A 21508-nucleotide genomic window follows, 5' to 3' on the forward strand; every position below is an offset into this window, starting at 1 on the left:
CACTAAGTGAAATGTTGACATGTCATACACATCGGGTAGTGTGTACCCTCTACCACCCACTCCCGCCTGCCGACATATCTGTCATCCCATCTGCTGTGCTACAAGGCAGATGGGATAACCCAGTGGCCGACATTATGCTGCTGAATGCGGCCATGATTGATATAGCACTATGTCGTTCAGTGTGTACTGCCGACAGACATCTCGTCCCGACGGTCATGATGTTTGACACGATCCCAGATGGTTGTAGTGTGTACCCTGCCTAAGTGCCTTTTCTTTTCAGGATGGCCGATATGTCTATTGTGAATGGACTCTTCTTAATGTACTGAGATGAAACAACTATTTCTCCTTTTTTCGTATATACACTGCTCAAAAAAATAAAGGGAACACTAAAATAACACATCCTAGATCTGAATGAATTAAATATTCTTATTAAATACTTTGTTCTTTACATAGTTGAATGTGCTGACAACAAAATCACACAAAAATTAATGGAAATTAAATTTATTAACCCATGGGGGTCTGGATTTGGAGTCACCCTCAAAATTAAAGTGGAAAAACACACTACAGGCTGATCCAACTTTGATGTACTGTCCTTAAAACAAGTCAAAATGAGACTCCGTAGTGTCTGTGGCCTCCACGTGCCTGTATGACCTCCCTACAATGCCTGGGCATGCTCCTGATGAGGTGGCGGATGGTCTCCTGAGGGATCTCCTCCCAGACCTGGACTATAGCATCCGCCAACTCCTGGACAGTCTGTCTTGCAACGTGGCATTGGTGGATGGAGCGAGACATGATGTCCCAGATGTGCTCAATTGGATCCAGGTCTGGGGAACGGGCGGGCCAGTCCATAGCATCAATGCCTTCGTCTTGCAGGAACTGCTGACACACTCCAGCCACATGAGGTCTAGCACTGTCTTGCATTAGGAGGAACCCAGGGCTAACCGCACCAGCATATAGTCTCACAAGGGGTCTGAGGATCTCATCTTGGTACCTAATGGCTGTGCGGCCCCCCCAAAGAAATGCCAACCCACACCATTACTGACCCACTGCCAAACCGGTCATGCTGGAGGATGTTGCAGGCAGCAGAACGTTCTCCTTGGCGTCTCCAGACTCTGTCACATGTGCTCAGTGAGAACCTGCTTTCATCTGTGAAGAGCACAGGGCGCCAGTGGTGAATTTGCCAATCTTGGTGTTCTCTGGCAAATGCCAAACGTCCTGCACGGTGTTGGGCTGTAAGCGCAACCCCCACCTGTGGACGTCGAGCCCTCATACCACCCTCATGGGGTCAGTTTCTGATCGTTTGAGTAGACACATGCACATTTGTGGCTTGTTGGAGGTCATTTTGCAGGGCTCTGGCAGTGCTCCTCCTGTTCCTCCTTGCACAAAGGCAAAGGTAGAGGTCCTGGTGCTGGGTTGTTGCCCTCCTACGGCCTCCTCCACGTCTTCTGATGTACTGGCCTGTCTCCTGATAGCGTCTCCATGCTCTAGACACTACGCTGACAGACACAGCAAACCTTCTTGCCACAGCTCGCATTGATGTGCCATCCTGGATGAGCTGCACTACCTGAGCCACTTGTGTGGGTTGTAGACTCAGTCTCATGCTACCACTAGAGTGAAAGCACCGCCAGCTTTCAAAAGTGACCAAAACATCAGCCAGAAATCATAGGAGCTGAGAAGTGAAGTGGTCTGTGGTCACCACCTGCAGAACAACTCCTTTATTGGGAGTGTCTTGCTAATTGCCTATAAATTTCCACCTGTTGTCTATTCCATTTGCACAACAGCATGTGAAATTGATTGTCAATCAATGTTGCTTCCTAAGTGGACAGTTTGATTTCACAGAAGTGTGATTGACTTGGAGTTACATTGTGTTGTTTAAGTGTTCCCTTTATTTTTTTGAGCAGTGTATTATTTTTTTTACTGCTGTCTTCTAATAATTTGCTTCTGCCAGAGTTTCATTTTTGTCATAATGTCCCGACTGCCACCCGAAATCCCCACTCGGGTGGGGGTCCACACCAGCACTCAAGGTCACCACTTGACTCAAAAGCATGGTGAGCGTAGCGTTCTCGCAAAGGGACAGCTGGACATGCCACCTGTATTACGGACTGCTGGGATCCTGCCAGCCAGAATATCATACTGAACCCCTCCCCTAGGGATATACAATGTGTACTAGGCATACCCACTGAAGCGCTAGTAGATCAGGCATCCAAGGTTTAACTCATGGAAATACCACTGTATTCAATCAGGAGATCTGGAGGTTGCTATGCTCCATTCATTGTGTCTACAAGATACCCAGCAGTGTTACCCATTCTTACTGAGCAGTAAACTCTAGGGGTGGTCTTCAGGTTGCCGACTGTCGGGATCCCGGCGCACCGGAATCCAGACAGCCGGCATACTGATAGTTTTTCTCCCTCGTGGGGGTCCACGACCCCCCTGGAGGGAGAATAAATAGTGTGGCGCGTGTAGCGTCGGTATGCTGGTAGCCGGGAGCCCAGCATACCATATACTACACCCAACTCTAGTACAGTATGTGGGGCTACTACATTGGGACAGTGGTGGTTATCCAATATACAGTACTATACTAGGCACTTGGGCAATGGGTGGGTGGGGTCATATAACTCCTACAAACGCAGAAGGAAAAGTACAAAAAAAAGCAATGCAATTAGTTATGGTCTGATTTGAATGGATTCCTCTGCTAAATACTAATCTAATTATAGAGGCAAGCATTTTTATTATAAAATAAATATATATATATATAATACACTATTTTATAGTATATGACATTCAACTAGAAAGAATATTGCTGTTTTGTGATAGTTGTAATATATACATTATATTTATTAAAAACACTGATGTCAATACTGTAATGCAGTCGCTTTTTCAATATAAAGTTTATACATCATTTAACATTTTTGCTGCCAAAACGTCTTCAAGTACCTAACAATCCCATCTCCATGGTAACGGTATCCAAAATCTGAAGCAGTGTAAGTGTAAGGTTATTGAGGGCCAATTCATTCAAAGCGACCAACTCTATTAGGGTAAAATGCCTACAGTATAAAATTCAGAATAAAATTTCAAATAGGAACCAGGTTGGGATTGTGGTCAGCGAGGGAAAATATTCTCCAACAAATCATGGACAAAATGTGACACCAGAAATGACATCAGACACAGGGAATTACTCCAGCAATACGATACAGCAAGATTCAGAGTCAACACACAGTGTTACAACATATGTATTTGTGCACCACAAAGACTTAATTTAGTTTTTCTTATAAGTCCTGTATTTTGATTTAAGCTGGACTACCATGCATGGTGTGTAAGCTCTTCTGTCAATGTTTGCAGTCCTAATCACCAAAAGATGCAGGAAGAAGCAATTTTCTAAATTGCAGACATTACTTGCAGTAGTTAGGTCTCCACACTCTTGTTTAGACAGGAGCATAATGGAGACAGATTTCTGTTTAGATTTCACAGTATAATCCACCCTGCCTTGATAAAGGGAGATACGTGTTTAGAAGGGTCGGAAAAAAAATAGGATTTGGATGACATGGTCTGCTGATCATTCTTTCATGGCTGGGCTATGTGTGCTGGCATTCCCCACATGCCAAAGTTTATCACAAATAGAGTTTAGCAGGAGTAAATAATGTATCAAATAGGTGTGATGTACCGATGAAATATTACTCAAGTTCCGCTCTTCCCTCACCATTCAGTACAGTATCTGTAAATTCATAGGGTTTAAAATGTATATGTAATAGAGCTGGTGCACTGTGAATTTACTCCGCTCTGTGGTGTTGTTGGGGTAAAGATAAGTGGTTTCCATTCACATGGTCGACCATGTTATGGTCGACAGTCATTAGGTCGACCACTATTGGTCGACATTGACATGGTCGACATGGACACATGGTCGACACATGAAAATGGTCGACACATGAAAAGGTCGACATGAGTTTAACTTTTTTTTCTTTTGGGGAACTTTTCCATACTTTACGATCCACGTGGACTATGATTGGAATGGTAATCTGTGCCGAGCGAAGCGGTAGCAGAGCGAAGGCACCATGCCCAAAGCATGGCGAGCGAAGCGAGCCATGCGAGGTGACGCGGTGCACTAATTGGGGTTCCCAGTCACTTTACGCAAAAAACGACACAAAAAAAAGGTTAAAAAAAAACTCATGTCGACCTTTTCATGTGTCGACCATGTGTCCATGTTGACCATGTCAATGTCGACCAATAGTGGTCGACCTAATGACTGTCGACCATAACATGGTCGACCATTCATACCAGAACCAAGATAAGTTTATAGGAGAGAGTTCCAGAGGGTTAACCCTTTCTGATGAGATGGGGGGGGGGTGGGGGGTGATGGTACTGAATTTGCATCATTGTGATGTGACCACTGCTGCATTTAATAGAGGGGGTGGGGCTACACTTCTTCGTAGCCCCACCCCTGCTGTTCAAAGCCACAAGTATTTTACAGTTGGGGGCAAGGCTAGGTTGAGGCAAATCAATGAGAAACAGATCATCCAACCTCTGGCTGGGCAGTAGTGGGAGACTGACCAACTCTATCGGGAAACCAGGAGAGACCCCCTAAGTTCAGGACTTTCCTAGACCTTCTGGGAGAGTTGGCAAGTATAATAGATATATGCGCACACACACACACACACACACACACACACACACACACACACACACACACACACACACACACACACACACACACACACTGAATTTTATTTTTTCAGTAAGTAATCATGGCAACTTAAGTAACAGTCACTGGAATTATTATTATTATCCTTTATTTATATGGGGGCACAAGGGTTCCGCAGCGCCCAATTACAGAGTACATATGCACATAATCAAAACAGGAAAACAGTGACTTACAGTTGAAGACAATATAGGACAAGTACAGTGTAACTAAGCATTACTACACCAGTAAACAACATAGAGATAAGTTCCAAGGTGGCCAAAAAACTGCAGTAATTGGGCAGTTGAGGATTATTAACTTAAGAAAAGGATAAGCACATGAGGGAAGAGGGCCCTACTCATGAGAGCTTACATTCTAAAGGGAATGGCTACAGCTAGAACATATGAAGCATTTGTTTCTGAATCGGAGGACAACACATTGGACAAAACTGGCTGGGAGGGTAACGATGCAGACAGTACAGGCACAGCAGGTAGGGTAATGGACAGGACACCAAGAGAAAGGCTAAACAGCAGATCGGACCTCATCATATTGAAACTGGACCAGTTCTATGTCAAAATCAGTGGGAAATCTGACCTACCTACAGATAAAGCAAATGGGGCAGACTGATGACCAAAAAATACACAAACAAAAAATGAAATCACACACAGCACATCTAAGGCTCTGAGAATTTCTAAACATGCAGGATAGTGTATGGATGCCAAATAAAGCCCGTGCGCACAGAGTCGCAGTTGCAATTAAGATGCATGCTCTCAGAAATAACTTGAAAATGTATTGGACATTCCTGGACAGTGGCGGAACTACCGCCAGTGCAAGCGGTGCCTTGCACTGGCGCCCGCCATTGTCAATGGGCCCAAAGCCAGCGTGGCATGTAATGAGTCAAACTGACTCATTACATGCTGCTGTGTGCTGCGGACCACCGCTGCCCGCCGAGGAGAGGAGCAGCAGGGACGCAGCGGCCACGGGGAAAGGGGGGGGCTGGGGAAGGATGAGGAGGGAGCCGCAGCAGCGCACTGTAATTGCTGGAGGCGCTGCTGCAGCTGTCCCTCAATCTTCCACATAGGCTGTCCTCCGCCGCTGTGAATGCTGGGATGCGCTTTCCTCATCACAGCAGTGGCGGGCAGCCTATGTGAAAGTAGAGGGACAGCTGCAGCGGTGCCACCACCAATTACATTATGCTGCTGCGGCTCCATTATTCCCCTCCCTCCTCCTTCTCCCTTGCTTGGGATCATCATCTACCAGAAGCTGCTGCACCGCGGAGACAGTAAGTATAATCTATTCTTTCTGTCTATCTATCTATCTATCTATCCTTTCTGTCTGTCTTAATGTGTAAAAAAGGGGACGCTGTCTGCCGTAATGTGTAAAAAAGGGGACGCTGTCTGCCGTAATGTGTAAAAAAGGGGACGCTGTCTGCCGTAATGTGTAAAAAAGGGGACGCTGTCTGCCGTAATGTGTAAAAAAGGGGAGGCTGTCTGCCGTAATGTGTAAAAAGGGGAATGTGTGCAGCGTAATTTGAATAATGGAGACTACTGTGCACCGTTATGAGTTGGTATTATTTTGTGGCCACACCCTTTACCCATGAAGCCACACCCCTATATTGTTTGTGCGCGCGCACTGTCCCTGTTTTACATAGAGGGGGGTCTCCGATGCAGTTTCTTGCACGCAGAGCTAAAATATCTAGTTACGGCACTGTTGCTAGGTGTCCATTTCCCTGGCCCTGAGCAAGTCCCCCACACCAGATCCTCTCCAGGGGTGAGGGGGTGGACTTGTACGGGATGAGGGGCCCAAAGCATTTTGTTGCACCTGGGCCCACCGCTCGCTAGTTCCGCCACTGCAAACGATGGTTATGTTTAAAGCCTTACCAATCGGTATTACAGCTTGCACGTGCAGATCCATGCTTACATACCAGGGGAACAGCTTTTACTAGTGCTAGCATATAGTCAGGGCCGCATGGAGGGCGGTGTGGCTGGTGCCACCACACAGGGTGTAGTACCCTGGTAGCGGCACACACGCTGCCTCTGGATCGGACTAGCAGAGTTTCTCTGCGGCAGGGCTGACCGGTGTGTCCTTAGGACATACATGCCATGCACAGCTGAGATCAGTGCAGCAGTGGGGTGTCGGTAATGACGGTATTGCGCACCCTAATGGGCGCATCCTTATGCACTCAGGGGGGATGGGTGGTAGCTGCAGAGGGCACGCTGCCACCTAGTTTTCGAGCTGCATGTGGCCAAAGTGACTGCGGCAATAGATGCTTAAACAGTCGCAGTAGCGTGCCACTCAGAATCAACCCATTGTCCAATTCTAAATCTTCAGTACAACTGATTTACACCTTCTAAGCAATTTGCTTGATACATGAGATGCAGAACAAAAAAAAAAAAAACTCAACAGTATCTGTATTCATTTTAAAAAATGGAATGAACTTTGGTAAAAAATATTTTCTAGAACTTCAAATATACAAATTTTATAAAATAAAAAATAAAAAGTAGAAAAAAGATGGCCCTACCAGAGGTCAGATTTGCTTGGGGAAGCCTATTTTACAAGTTTTGCAGTATCTGTTCTGTTACAAAACATGAAAATAATTTGTTAAAATGCTTCATTCATATAATAAAGTATGTTTTAATTAGTAATGTTTTTTTTTTTTACTTATGAAAGGTTTGAAACTATATCATATTACATTTTGTTTTCCACTTCATTGGAATTGGAGTCTGGGCTCTTGTCCAAAAAGCAATAAGTTAACTCTTCGCACTCTGGGCCAGTATCACCAAGGCAGCGTAAAGAGTATCGCTACACTGATGTGATGAAATTTTATAGATTCATTTTGCAACAGATTTTTTCTTACCACTGCGATAAAAAAAAAAGAAAAGTTACTGCCGCTTGTTAATGAACAGGGCTCTCAGTGTACGCTTGGGTTTCAGAAGCCGCCAGTCCCCTAAGGGCAAGGTAAGATGTGTGAACAAGCCCTGAGGTGATGCTACAAAATAAACAAAACATGTGCACACAACCATCTTCACATGTCAATGGAAGTTATTGTTAGCGTTTAAGCACATTTTGAATGTGGTCAGTTAGCATTCTCAATCAATTTAAGGTTTAGCTTTCAAGAGTTGTAACACTGAGAGAAATGGCAGGAGGTTCTAGTGGAAAGAGTTAAGAACTATGCCACGGGATCATCTAGTGATTTTTACTTGTGCAATTTTATATGACAAACTGCATGAGACAAACTGAATGGTCTATACCAATGTAACTTAATGGTACCAGCTACACAAGCCACTAGTTTAGGGGTGGGCAACATGCGGCCCGCGGGCCGGATGCGGCCCGATCGTGCCTGGCCCACTGTGCCCCACCAGAGTGCAATGACAAGCGGCCCGACAGGCCGCTTGTCATTGCACTGCTCTCAGACGCGGCGCCGCTGAGGAAATCCCGGTCACGTCACAGGGTCAGCTGACCGGGATTTCCTCTGTTACCATGCGCGCGCTGGGCGGCACGGGGGGCGGGCACTGCAGTGAGCAGGAGCGGCAGCTGAGTGAGGAGAAGAAGCAGCGGCCAGCGAGCGGGAGCAGGAGAGGGCACATCAGAAGTGACTCCAGGCGGCAGCAGCGCAGATCATCGGGCAGTGGGGATCGTCTGCCACTGTGACAAACAGGTAAACCCCCTGTCCAGCCAGCCCCTGGATCAGCGCTTAAGCTGCCATATAGGTTTAGGGGTGGGGAGGCAGCGGAGTTAAAAACTGCAATATGGGTTTAGGGGAGGGGGGGGAAAGGGGGGTAGGGACTGTCTGCCTTAATGTGTAAAATTGCCATAATATGTAAAAAAGTGGACGATGTCTGCCGTAATGTATAAAAACGGGGGCACTGTCTGCTGTAAAGTGTAAAAAGGGGGACGATGTCTGCCGTAATGTGTAAAAAGGGGGCACTGTCTGCCGTAATGTGTAAAAAGGGGACTCTTTTTGAGTATTTTGTGTGTGGCCCTCGAATTATCGCTGGAAGTGTTAAGCGGCCCCCCAGCTGAAATAATTGCCCACCCCTGCACTAGTTGCATATAGAACTGGCCCCAAAGGAGTCTGTAAATTACAGATCAGTTTGTCTGCAAGTGCATGGATGAATCACAATAAATATCGCTAGTATAACCATTGTCTACGCATTACATACTCATGCTGAACGTTTCAGAGCAGTGAGGTGCGGTGAGGTCAGTGGCTAGAATCAGAGCCACATTTATACACACATATATGATTTGGTAGCGATTTATGAATATAAAAATGATCAGAATAACACAAAGATGATATGATAATACAAAGATGAGATTTATCGGCTGTGGCACTGACTACACATTGCAGGGTGGAGATGGCCAGCACATATAAACATATATGCAATGTTGTATGTAATATATGTGGAGGCTGCCTTACCCAGTGGTGCATTTCTCATTATGCACCTGAGGCACCTACCTAGGGGCGGCACGTTTTTGGGGGCTGTACTTGGATGCTGCAAAATATTTCCCCTGTATTGTACCAATATGCCATCTTGAATGGAATGTAAATGGGTAGGACAGTCACATACGGCCCCTTTAAGTTGTCCTACTTAGTAAATATGTACACATAATTAAAAATAAATCATAGTAAATGGCTTTTTCTCTATTATTCTATTAAATTGACTATCAGAAACATTAGCTATCAAATGAGGGCTTATAATCAATCAATAAAAATAATAAAATTAAGCAGGTGGGGGGCAGCCTTTACTGTTGTGCCTAGGGGCGCTCCCACCCCTAAATCTGCCTCAGACCATACTCCGTGACCGGCTGCAGCAGAATGGGATACAGCACTCATCTCGTCTATCAGCTTGCCCCCCCGAATCCTATTGGCTAGTTTTACATGAGTCAGGGAGCAGCCTTATAGAAGATAAATAAGCTGAGTGCTGTGTCCCATTCTGCGGTAGCCGGTCAGTGAAACACAGCAGTACCGCCACTGGTTATATGCATGTTTTGTTTTGACAGATAAAGGCAGTCACTGCATCACAGCACTTATCAAGGGGTTAACCCTGGAGAAATCAGTATCCAGATGGTAGGTTGACACTACTTAGGTCAACAGATCGACCACTATTGGTAGAAATTGACATGGTCGACATACGGAAATGGTTGACATTTTAAAATGGTTGACACTTGACAGGTCGATACATAAAAAAAGGTTGTCGTGGCTTTTTTTTTTTTATTAGATTTTTTTACTTTTTCATATTTTCCATCCACAAGGGACTATGGGAACAGTAACCTGTGCAATGCACCTTACCCTTTGATTGCCATGCAAGGGGACGTGGTGCATTAATTGGGGTTCCTGGTCATGTTACAGAAAAACCAACACCTAAAACAGTAAAAGAAATTCCATGTCGACCATTACCACATGTCGACCATTCCCCATGTCAACCATGTTAATGTCGACCAGCAGTGGTCGACCTAATGACTGCTGACCTTAAACTAGGTCGACCCTTTATACCACAATCGGAGAAATCACAGATTTCCTGGTGATACACTTTCTCTACTGTTTACCCCCGTTTCCATAGTCACAGTAGGGATGGAGGCTTCAGTCACTTTACAAAGCCTTTCACTGCAAACATCATCTCACAATGGCATTAGTTCTACTTGTCAATGGGCACCAGCGAGGCTGGAGAGGCTTAGCTGCAGTGGCAGAGCCAGAACTTTGTGGGCCCCATAGCAACATTTTGAAGGGGCCCCTGTCCCAATGCTTCTAGAAAGACACATCTCTGCAGGAATTGTTAATTTTATGCCATATAGTAGTGCCCTAGTTAATTTTCTGTACCATAGTAGTGCCTTAGTTAATATTATGCACCATAGTAGTTTATTTTATGAACCATAATAGTGTCCTAGTTCACATGATGTTACATTGTAGGGTAGCCAATACATATTATGTAATATACTATCCCCAATTCACATTATGACATACAGTGCCCCCAGTTCATATTATGCCACACTATAGTGCCTCCACTTCATATTGTGCCACATTACAGTGCCCCAAGTTCATATTATTTAATATTCTAATGCCCTCCAGTTCATTTTATACCAAATTACAATGAGCAGGTCCACTCTAGTACATTGTAGGCCTCAAAGCAAAAAGTTTGTAAGGGCTCTTATGTATCTACCAATGGTGAAAAATGTATATAACACATTTAACTGTGACAGGGAAGGTGGGCCCCTCTCAGCTCTGGGCCCCATAGCAGCTGCACTGCCTGCACCTATGGTAGCTACGCCCTTGCTTAGCTGTATTCTCACTACAGGTATGTATAGGCGGGGACATTAGCTGTGCATGCACATGATACTTCACTTTTCACGGGCAGCATTAGGTTGAGAGGGGTTTCCTCCCTGTCACCAGCAGAGGAACAGCGCTTTCACTGGGATTGCTCATAATAAATCGCTGCAATACATAATGATAGTTCCTGAGGGGCCTCTACCACCACTGGTACATAGATCCATTATACACTTAAATAATCCACTAATTAAACTTCTCTCTTGTAATAGATAGATAGATAGATAGATAGCTCACAGAAAATGTACACTGCTCAAAAAAATAAAGGGAACACTAAAATAACACATCCTAGATCTGAATGAATGAAATATTCTTATTAAATACTTTGTTCTTTACATAGTTGAATGTGCTGACAACAAAATCACACAAAAATTATCAATAGAAATCAAATGTATTAACCCATGGAGGCCTGGATTTGGAGTCACCCTCAAAATTAAAGTGGAAAAACACACTACAGGCTGATCCAACTTTGATGTAATGTCCTTTAAAACAAGTCAAAATGAGGCTCAGTAGTGTCTGTGGCCTCCTCGTGCCTGTATGACCTCCCTACAATGCCTGGGCATGCTCCTGATGAGGTGGCGGATGGTCTCCTGAGCAGAGGCGTAGCTAGGGTTTTCGGAGCCCAGGGCAAGATGGAAAATGGCGCCCCCCCCAAAAAAAAAAAACAACCCCACACAAAAAGAAGAATGTGCGCGCCGAAAAAAAATGGGCGTGGCCACACACCAGAAGGGTGTGGCCATGCTCCAGAAGGGGTGTGGCCACTGAAAATGCCCCACTCAGTGCCAGTTACATTGCCCCACTCAGTGCCAGTTACATTGCCCCACTCAGTGCCGGAAACATTGCCCCACTCAGTGCCGGAAACATTGCCCCACTCAGTGCCGGAAACATTGCCCCACTCAGTGCCGGAAACATTGCCCCACTCAGTGCCGGAAACATTGCCCCACAGTGCCGGAAACATTGCCCCACTCACTGCCAGATACATGTGCCAGTTACATTGCCCCACTCAGTGCCAGATACATTGCCCCACTCAGTGCCAGATACATTGCCCCACTCAGTGCCAGATACATTGCCCCACTCAGTGCCAGATACATTGCCCCAGTGCCGGAAACATGCTCCACAGTGCCGGAAACATGCCCCACAGTGCCGGATACATTGCCCCACCCAGTGCCAGTTACATTGCCCCACAGTGCCAGGCCCCACTCAATGCCAGTTACATGCCCCATTTGGTGCCAGATACATGCCCCACTGTGCCGCCCCCCGCCTCCCCCCCCTACACTCACCGGCCGCTTGTGTTGATATGTGAGGGGAGGTGATAGAATCAGCAGCTTCTATCAGCTGTCCTGCACAGGGTCAGAAGCAGAAGGGTAGTAAGCGAGAGTGCCGGGCTGCACGGACAGAGCCAGGGGAAGCGTAACCTACCGACATAGCTCTACGGCAGGTGGAGAGGGTGAGCGCGGAGCTGAGTGCCGCCGCATATAGCGCCAGGAGATCATCATCTCACCCTGGTGCGGCGCCAGCCAGGCTCCTGTGCAGCCATCCCCGGCTCCACACACAGCGCGGCGGGCCCACACTGCCATCACAGCCGGCACACACAGGCGCCCCAGCCTGGCGGACATGCTGCTGCAGACAGGTGAGGTCACTAGATTACACACGCACGCAAGAGATATGGACTGCAGGAGGGGGGGAGGGGAGTAGGGGGGAGGTTCCTAGCTGCCGCTGCCTGTACAGTGCGACTGGCACAGCAGCTAGGGGAGACAGGGAGAGTGCTGCGGTTAGCGCTGGCGGCGCCGAACCTTGTTGCATGGGGCGAGCGGGCCGTGCAGGTGCCGGTGGCGCCCCCCTCTGCTGGGGCTGACACAGCGCCCAGGGTACGTGCCCTGCTCGCCCCATGCTAGTTACGCCTCTGCTCCTGAGGGATCTCCTCCCAGACCTGGACTAAAGCATCCGCCCACTCCTGAACAGTCTGTGGTGCAACGTAGCGTTGGTGGATGGAGCGAGACATGATGTCCCAGATGTGCTCAATTGGATTCAGGTCTGGGGAACGGGCGGGCCAGTCCATAGCATCAATGCCTTCGTCTTGCAGGAACTGCTGACACACTCCAGCCACATGAGGTCTAGCATTGTCTTGCATTAGGAGGAACCCAGGGCCAACCGCACCAGCATATGGTCTCACAAGGAGTCTGAGGATCTCATCTCAGTACCTAATGGCAGTCAGGCTACCTCTGGCGGGCACATGGAGGGCTGTGCGGCCCCCCAAAGAAATGCCACCCCACACCATTACTGACCCACTGCCAAACCGGTCATGCTGGAGGATGTTGCAGGCAGCAGAACATTCTTCTTGGCGTCTCCAGACTGTCACGTCCGTCACATGTGCTCAGTGAGAACCTGCTTTCATCTGTGAAGAGCACAGGGCGCCAGTGGCGAATTTGCCAATCTTGGTGTTCTCTGGCAAATGCCAAATGTCCTGCACGGTGTTGGGCTGTAAGCACAACCCCCACCTGTGGACGTCGGGCCCTCATACCACCCTCATGGAGTCTGTTTCTGATCGTTTGAGTAGACACATGCACATTTGTGGCTTGCTGGAGGTCATTTTGCAGGGCTCTGGCAGTGCTCCTCCTGTTCCTCCTTGCACAAAGGCGGAAGTAGCGGTCCTGCTGCTGGGATGTTGCCCTCCTACGGCCTCCTCCACGTCTCCTGATGTACTGGCCTGTCTCCGGGTAGCGCCTCCATGCTCTGGACACTACGCTGACAGACACAGCAAACCTTCTTGCCACAGCTCGCATTGATGTGCCATCCTGGATGAGCTGCACTACCTGAGCCACTTGTGTGGGTTGTAGAGAGGTCATACAGGCACGTGGAGGCCACACACACTACTGAGCCTCATTTTGACTTGTTTTAAGGACATTACATCAAAGTTGGATCAGCCTGTAGTGTGTTTTTCCACTTTAACTTTGAGGGTGACTCCAAATCCAGACCTCCATCGGTTAATAAATTTGATTTCCATTGATAATTTTTGTGTGATTTTGTTGTCAGCACATTCAACTATGTAAAGAACAAAGTATTTAATAAGAATATTTCATTCATTCGGATCTAGGATGTATTATTTTAGTGTTCCCTTTATTTTTTTGAGCAGTGTATTTTATATATAGTTAAGACATAACACTGTAATAGCTTATACTGAGATTTTACCTGCTCAGTCTGCAATCTTTGTAATTTCAGTTACACATGCTCCTGAAACACTTAGTGAAATGCTGGTTCTATTACATACAGGGTAAAGTCAGATATACTGTACACACTACACCTATGCACTAGAAAGATTGTGGCAGCAGTTTTGAACACTAACAAAGCAAATACTGTATGAAGGAGCAGGGTGTAATGGCCAATCCAGCTTTTTATGCATTTCCTGCAATTTACAGTGCATGTTGCCACAAGGATCTTATTCAGAAATCAATTTAACTGCTTAAAAACCATTACAGAAAGGCTGCTGTTTTATTCCCCAAGAATCCAGTAACGCACTGTACTGAGGGACAAATGGCTGCAAACATACTGACTTACTTCATTTTATATATATCTGACATTTTATTACAAGTGGTTGCCTTGTGTTTAATGTATCAGTCAACAAGAACTCTATTGCAGTTAATACAAGTAAATGGAGCACCGAACATCAGAAAAAACGTTGGAACTCATATGCTCAAAATCCATGGGTAGTCATTCTAGAGATCGGTTCGATTCCCATATCCATAGATATCTTTTACAAGCCTACTCAGTTGAACATGGACCCATGCTAGGTTACAGAATAACTGAAAGAATTTTCTTACTTCTAGAACATAGTGTTTTGGAATGTCTCAATTACAACCCGCTCCCCTGGCAACATCAGCCAGACATTAATAAATACAGTTGATGATTGTCAGCTTCCTAACATCACAGCAACCAATTATGCCCAATAATAATCCTGCAGGGAAAGCAAGCCACACAGTGGACCCCATAGCTGGGGAAAGTTCCCCATGAAGAGATAAAACTTTGAAGATCTGTAACACTGAAGTTTGCTCTGTAATGTAAACTCTAGTTTCACTAACACCAGTATGTGAATGGAAAGTAATGCTTGATTAACCCCTACTTGACCACCGCCATTACACAATGGAATGTTACTTCACACAAGTTTGGCAAAGGAAAAATGTGCGTTACATCAATGGACACAGTCATAACTAACAGTTAAAATGTCATAAAAATATATCGGAAAACTGAAGACTTGAACAAAATATACACATATATATATATGTGTTAGATGTGTGTGAGATTATAGGGAGCCAACCTATTTTTTTCTGTCCACCAGTGGAATAAGAATATCTGCGAGACTTCATTTAGTAACAGTTACATCATTATTAATAATTAGAAGTAGGTGTGACATGTACAATTGGCATAAAGTCACTGTAAACAGCCATATTGGAGGGAAGATACAATACATTACAGTGCAGCTCAATTTATTTTTTAATATCCCTAACAAACTGTGATACAGCAACCATGGCAGGGTGTGACTATTTCAGAACAACTAGTTTCTATATAAAAACCCGAAACCCAGTCATGCTGTACTTGTACTCTCTTACATTTCCACGTACAATAGCTACATTTCCCTTTTAAATTAACATAATTTATAAAGTGTTTTTAATAACCAACAGAAAAACAAGATCATCATTCATTACACATTCCAGGCTTCTGAGGACAGACAGAAATGGAGTCTGGCAGAAAATCCTAATATTACATTTGCAAAGTCCTCCTAGCTCAAGAGCATCGGAGCTGCAGCCGTATGTGCGGACGTGCAGGGGAATGTGTAAAACAAATACTAGCCTGTATCTGGGACCATCAGGGCTGAACTCTCAATGAATCACTGTCTCACACCTTACAAAGAAATCAAACACGTTTTATGTCCAGTTCCCGAGAACTCCTACGTCTTACTAGATACAGAACAGCTGAGATCAGACTTTTCCATGTGTACTGATAAAAGATACATAGCCATCGCCCCTATATCGCGATATAAGCAATCACATACATAAAAGAAATGAGAAGTTACATCAAACATAACATTTTAACCATCCATTAAGGGGATAGATTTTTTTTGCTGCTACAAAAACTCCAATTAGGATTAGAATCTTCCGTCTCCCTGGGATCAAATCACCGCTCACTGCATGTGACCTTAACGTTCTAAATAGAACCCAATGGATACACAGTACCAGGTTTACAAGGATGCGTGTCTTACCTGGGGGGATAGGAGACAGTTCTGTACCAGTAGCTGTGGCACGCAGAGATGGCACAATGATAAAAGCGGATAATAACCAGAGATGGAACTGCACATAGCCCCCAGGCATTTTCCTCTGGTGGAGTAGCAGCAGCAGCTGAGACATGACTGAAGTGTCCTCTAATCAGATAAATAGGCAGCAGCGCAGAGCACAGAGTCGGCTCCTCCCCTCCATCCATCCATCGGACCTGACCTGGGAAAGAAGGGGGTGCTAAGTAATCATAGACCACCAACCCCTTTGCTGTCTGGGAACCAACACCATTGTGTACACACTGGGAAAAGAGAAAGTAACCCAGCTGGAAACATGGGCAGGACTCACCCGCATAATGCAGAGCTTTTATTACACAGCACTGGGGCTGCCTTCAGTTCTTCATCTACTTCTCTCTTCTCCTGATAAATGCTTTGTTTTTACCTTGGTATGAATGTAAATATTTTTTCTTTTAAAGTTTTAAATGATGTGAAAGGTGCAGACAAAACAGCTTATAGGGGCAACTTCAATAAAACATTGCACTGTGTAGGCTAAAAGTATGAAACAATAATGTATAGCAAAGAAAATAACTTTATAGAGTGTCGGACTGGGGCATGAAGGGCTCACCAGGGGAATACAGTTATAGGGGCCCATACTTAGGGGTGTGGCCAGCCTACAAAGGGGGTGTGGCCAGCCTCCGCAGAGGCTTGAAATACACAATAGTTTAGTGCAGTGTAATGCAACATATCTACCATGTATAATACAAGTGCACAGTCTGGAATCTGATCCTTAAGGGGGGTACTCACGGAGCGATTGTTGCTAAAATCTAAGCAATCTGACTAGATTGCTTAGATTTTAAGCAGTGATCTCTCCGTGTGTGTACCCACTACAGCGATAGCGATGCACAGCCCCGCGCATCGCTATCGCTGGTGCTAGATTGGCCTGCATGCAGGCCAATCTAGCGGGTCGCTCACTTCACCCGCTGGGTGAAATGAGCGGCCCCCCCTGCACTCCCCGCACGCTCAGCACACATCGCGCTGTGCTGAGCGGGGGAAGAGATGTGTGCTGAGCGGTTCGCTCAGCACACATCTCTCCCCACATCTGCCAGTGAGTACTGGCCTTTAGAGGAAGGAGTGGGCCCTCAGGCAGTGTGGCATACCCAGGGGCGGATTGGGAACAAAAAGCGGCCCTGGAAAAATTTGTACTAGTGGCCCCACATGGGCAGCACCAGAGGTGTAAGGTCTAGCCATGGGCCATGGCAGCAGCACCCTCCCCCCAAAACTTTCCAGATAGTGGGCATGTACAGCATCAAGGGGGAAGTTAAAAGGAAATCAAATTAAATATTATGAGCACATTATATGATACACCTATGGAATTTAGGAAACTATATAATTCTTTAGAAAGATATATTTTCTTGCTTATTGCACCAACCGTATCCCAATCACTATTCACTCAATCTTATATGTCAGCCAAGTAGGCAGACAGAGCATACACTAGATCATCTGCAATCACAGGCTAAGTGGCAAAATAATTTTAATAAATACAAATTGTTTTGCATCTTATTCATTATGTCTATAAATAGGACCACATGTCCTCAAACAAAACAGGCCCCGCGGGTGCGTCGGCCCACAGGGAATCTTCCCTGTGAGCCCTATGGCCAATCCGCCTCTGGGCCTACCGGTGGTTTCCCTGGTACCCCTGTGGGCCAGTCCGATCCTTACTTTACATACCGTACTGTAAAGGTACATGTATGCTGCAACATAGAGGTGTTATTTAAAAGCATTTAAGACATGCTCTAAAAGACTATTCAGCGCTCAATGACATCAATAGCCCCCAAAGTAATGTAAGGGACAGAATCTGTGCGACCACACTAAGGGATGTACTTATTAACAGTATTTAGTGGGAAAACTTCATTTTCAGATGATTCGGGCAACAATTGGGTATCATGATTCAGGGGAAGGGGAAAAGGGAAATCTTGAGCACTAGTTAACATTGGGATTATAGAATTTTACCTGTGTGCATAAAAATAAAACAATATGTGAATGGAGTGAACCTCATTGGGAATGGGATAATGGTATCTCATGTGGAAGTGCACCCTGAGAGTTTATATTGGTATCCAGTTGATAGAGCTACAGTAAAAAAGTAGGCAGTCAATCGGTCGACCACAGATGGTTGACAATGACATGCAATAGGTCGGCATGGTTAAAAGGTTTGCAGTGTCAAAAGATCGACAGGTAAAAGGCAAAAAGTGCTTAAGGTCGACAGGTTCAAAGGTCGACAGGTTTAAAAAGTCAACATAACAATGGTTGACACAGTGGTGGCTCCAGAGGTGAGGCTGTCCAAAATTCAAATAGGGGACCCACACCAACAGCCACCCCAAACACTGGCAAAGATTTCCAGCCTGGGAATGACTGGCAGTTGGTGTGGCTCCCCTATATATATTTTGGACTGTGCTGCAGCACCACATCTGGAGCCCCCAGTGGCTGACACACATATGGTTGACACAAAACTTTTACATTTTTTTACACTTTTCATTATTTACCATCCACATGGACTATGATTAGGAATAGTAACCTGTATCGAGCACAGCGAGGCACCTTGCTCGAAGCATGTCGAGTGAAGCAAGCCTGTGAGGGACCGGGTACGCGTTTCCACTAATTTGGCTCAGATATAGCGAAACATACAAAATTATACCCAAAAAACGTGTGTTGACCATTTTTGCTGTCACTTCCTGGTCCGGATCACAAAGAGAACATAGACACAACCGTAAGAACACCCAGTCTGAATCTGGAAGTGGGGCCATAACTAGGGGTGTACGAGCAATGCCATTACACAGAGGAACTGCTTCTGCCCCACTGCCCTTACTTCTTTCTAGCAGGGTGCCTGGAACAGCACCCATCAGCCAGTATTGCTGCTGCAGTGCCACCAAGAATGTCCAAAGAACCCTCCAGGCAGGCCCTCTGCAGCCTTGTAATACTTTGGACTGTGATCCATTGTGTTCCTGCTTTATCTGTGATTTACTTTATATTAGGAAACCTATGCTGCAATTTCCTAAACTATATATTTTCAGTTATTGCTGTTTTATTTAATAGCACATTATTGACCAAATTTATTTAATTCACTAAAAATAATTGTCCAATTAAATCTAATGCTTTGAGATGCTAACAATTTTCCAACCTGAAGTATGATCAGAATACATAAGCAGCTATGCTGTTTATCAGGCTGATATAGTGTACAGTTGACAATTTACATCAAAGGTGTGAAATGCGCTTCTTAAAAATACACAATTTGTACAATATGCAGAGCAGGGACGGATCTAGACTTTTCTTTAGGGGGGGCGGTTTAATCTTGACTCCTCCCTCTACAGTCCCAACTCCTCCCATCTGCAATCCTTACTCCTCCTCTCTCAATTCTGACTGAACTTTTTGAGTGAGACTGAGATACTGTAGAGCTTTGTGATTGTTCTATGTACATGTAACTGTGCTATGGGGTAATTGTATTTATTAGCCCTAGTACCCACACACCAGCAAGTGAGGGGAAAATGCTCTGTAACCCTTGATCTCCTGGATCCTCTATGCTGCTGTGGTATAAGCTTCAGCACATCGTTCTGCCTCAGGCTCTCCCTGGAGAGCTCTCTTCTGCTCACAAGTGGGCGTGGGTATGACTGTGTTAGGGGCGGAGGTCGCCCCCTTCGCCCCCCCCCAAATCTGGCCCTGATGCAGAGCTAAAGGTACCATAACAGGGGATGAATTCTGCATTCCAGCGGTCAGGATGCCAGCAGTCATGTGACTGATACCGGAGAGTGTCTGAGTAAAAACCAGAGGCGTAGGGAGGGTGGTTCCGGTGGAGCTCGAGCTCCAGGCGCCTAAGACAGTACAGGGCGCCACAGCTCGACTCCGCCGGAACCTCCGCCTGGCCACACGGAGCTCGCAGCTGTCAGTCACTGACAGCTGCGAGCAGAGCCGGATTAAAGCAGGGGCGACAGGGGCAGTTGTCCCTGGGCCCCCACATACATCTGTATCCTGGGAGTGAGCTGGCAGCACTGAGCAGCAAAGCACTCAGCTCAGACGCTGCCCCTGTGCGATGCGCCGCATGACGTCAGAGGTCACGCAGCACATCCCCAAGCTGACCCGCCCCTTCAGCCATGCCCGCGCAGCAGTGCTATACTTACTGTCAATGGAAGCAGGCATCGGGACTCGGACTCAGGACGGGACTCGGGAGGAGGAGGAGAGAACCTTGCTGCTGCTGCAGAGTGCAGACGAGACAGTGCCACATCCTGTTTTATTCCGGGGAAGAGGGGTGGAGAAGTGGCCAGACTCCACAGGACTGCGGAGATGGAGCAGCAGCAGGAGCGGGGCAGGTGAGTATTGTTTTGTTGTTTTTTTTTACTGTGTGTAAGCGGCACAAACCAGGGATCACAACTACAAGGGGCACAACTACTGGGGGCAAATCTACAGGGGGCTCAGCTACAGGGGCACAACTACTGGGGGCAAATCTACAGGGGCACAACTACAGGGGGCAAATCTACTGAGGGTACAACTACAGGGTGCAAATCTACAGCTTGCATACTACTGGGGGCACAACTACTCCGGGAACAGCTACAGGGGGCACAACTACTGGGTCCATAACTGTGGCCATGCCCCTTCCCTATGAAGCCATGCTCCTTTTTTTTGCCGCGTGCCTTTGGCGCGCACTATGTTTCACCCAGGGGCGTGTGTGTGTGTGTGGCGACGGGGGGGTTGCCAAAGGAAACTTTCGCCTTGGGTGCCACAAGGTCTAGAACCGGCCCAGGTGGCCACGCCCCCAATTCAGTACTGGGGAGGGGGGCGCCGAAACATACCTTGCTCCAGGCACCATGACACCTTGCTACACCTCTGGCAAGGACACTGGTCCGAAAGGCCTCAAGCGTGGAGACTGACTGATTGGGGAGAAGGTTTGTTCTGAACCGTTCGCCCGTGTGGCGCAATGCAGCCCGTCCACTACAAATGCCAAAGTAAAAATCACCAATTTTACAAGGGCAGTATACAATACAAAATATGGGGTGGTATCTGTCTATGTACAGGGCGCATATGAGGTATTTATTACATAGAATACATCCCTTTTGTTACTGAGGAGACAATGTGTCCTTCATATGACAACTTAGGGGTTTCTCTGATTTGTTCTTCCTCCTCTCGTAGAACCATACAGTGATCCCGATGTTCATAAAAAACAAAAGTAAAGGAAAGATGTGTAGAATAGTTTTACACCAATTGG

General features: G+C 46.3%; 1 protein-coding gene across 2 annotated transcripts in view; it reads right to left on the reverse strand.

Annotated features, from left to right (window-relative positions):
* PLOD2 (procollagen-lysine,2-oxoglutarate 5-dioxygenase 2) overlaps positions 1–16469 on the reverse strand; it is a 246394-nt gene extending 229925 nt beyond the window's left edge. For both annotated transcript variants that reach the window (XM_063915969.1, XM_063915968.1), the window contains exon 1: positions 16249–16469. In XM_063915969.1, the coding sequence (XP_063772039.1) occupies positions 16249–16393 (145 nt within the window). In that variant the 5' untranslated portion in view covers positions 16394–16469. The remainder of the gene's footprint in view (positions 1–16248) is intronic.
* Positions 16470–21508: the final 5039 nt, after the last annotated feature.

This window comes from Pseudophryne corroboree, chromosome 4, assembly GCF_028390025.1.
Source record: "Pseudophryne corroboree isolate aPseCor3 chromosome 4, aPseCor3.hap2, whole genome shotgun sequence".
Lineage (NCBI taxonomy): Eukaryota > Metazoa > Chordata > Amphibia > Anura > Myobatrachidae > Pseudophryne > Pseudophryne corroboree.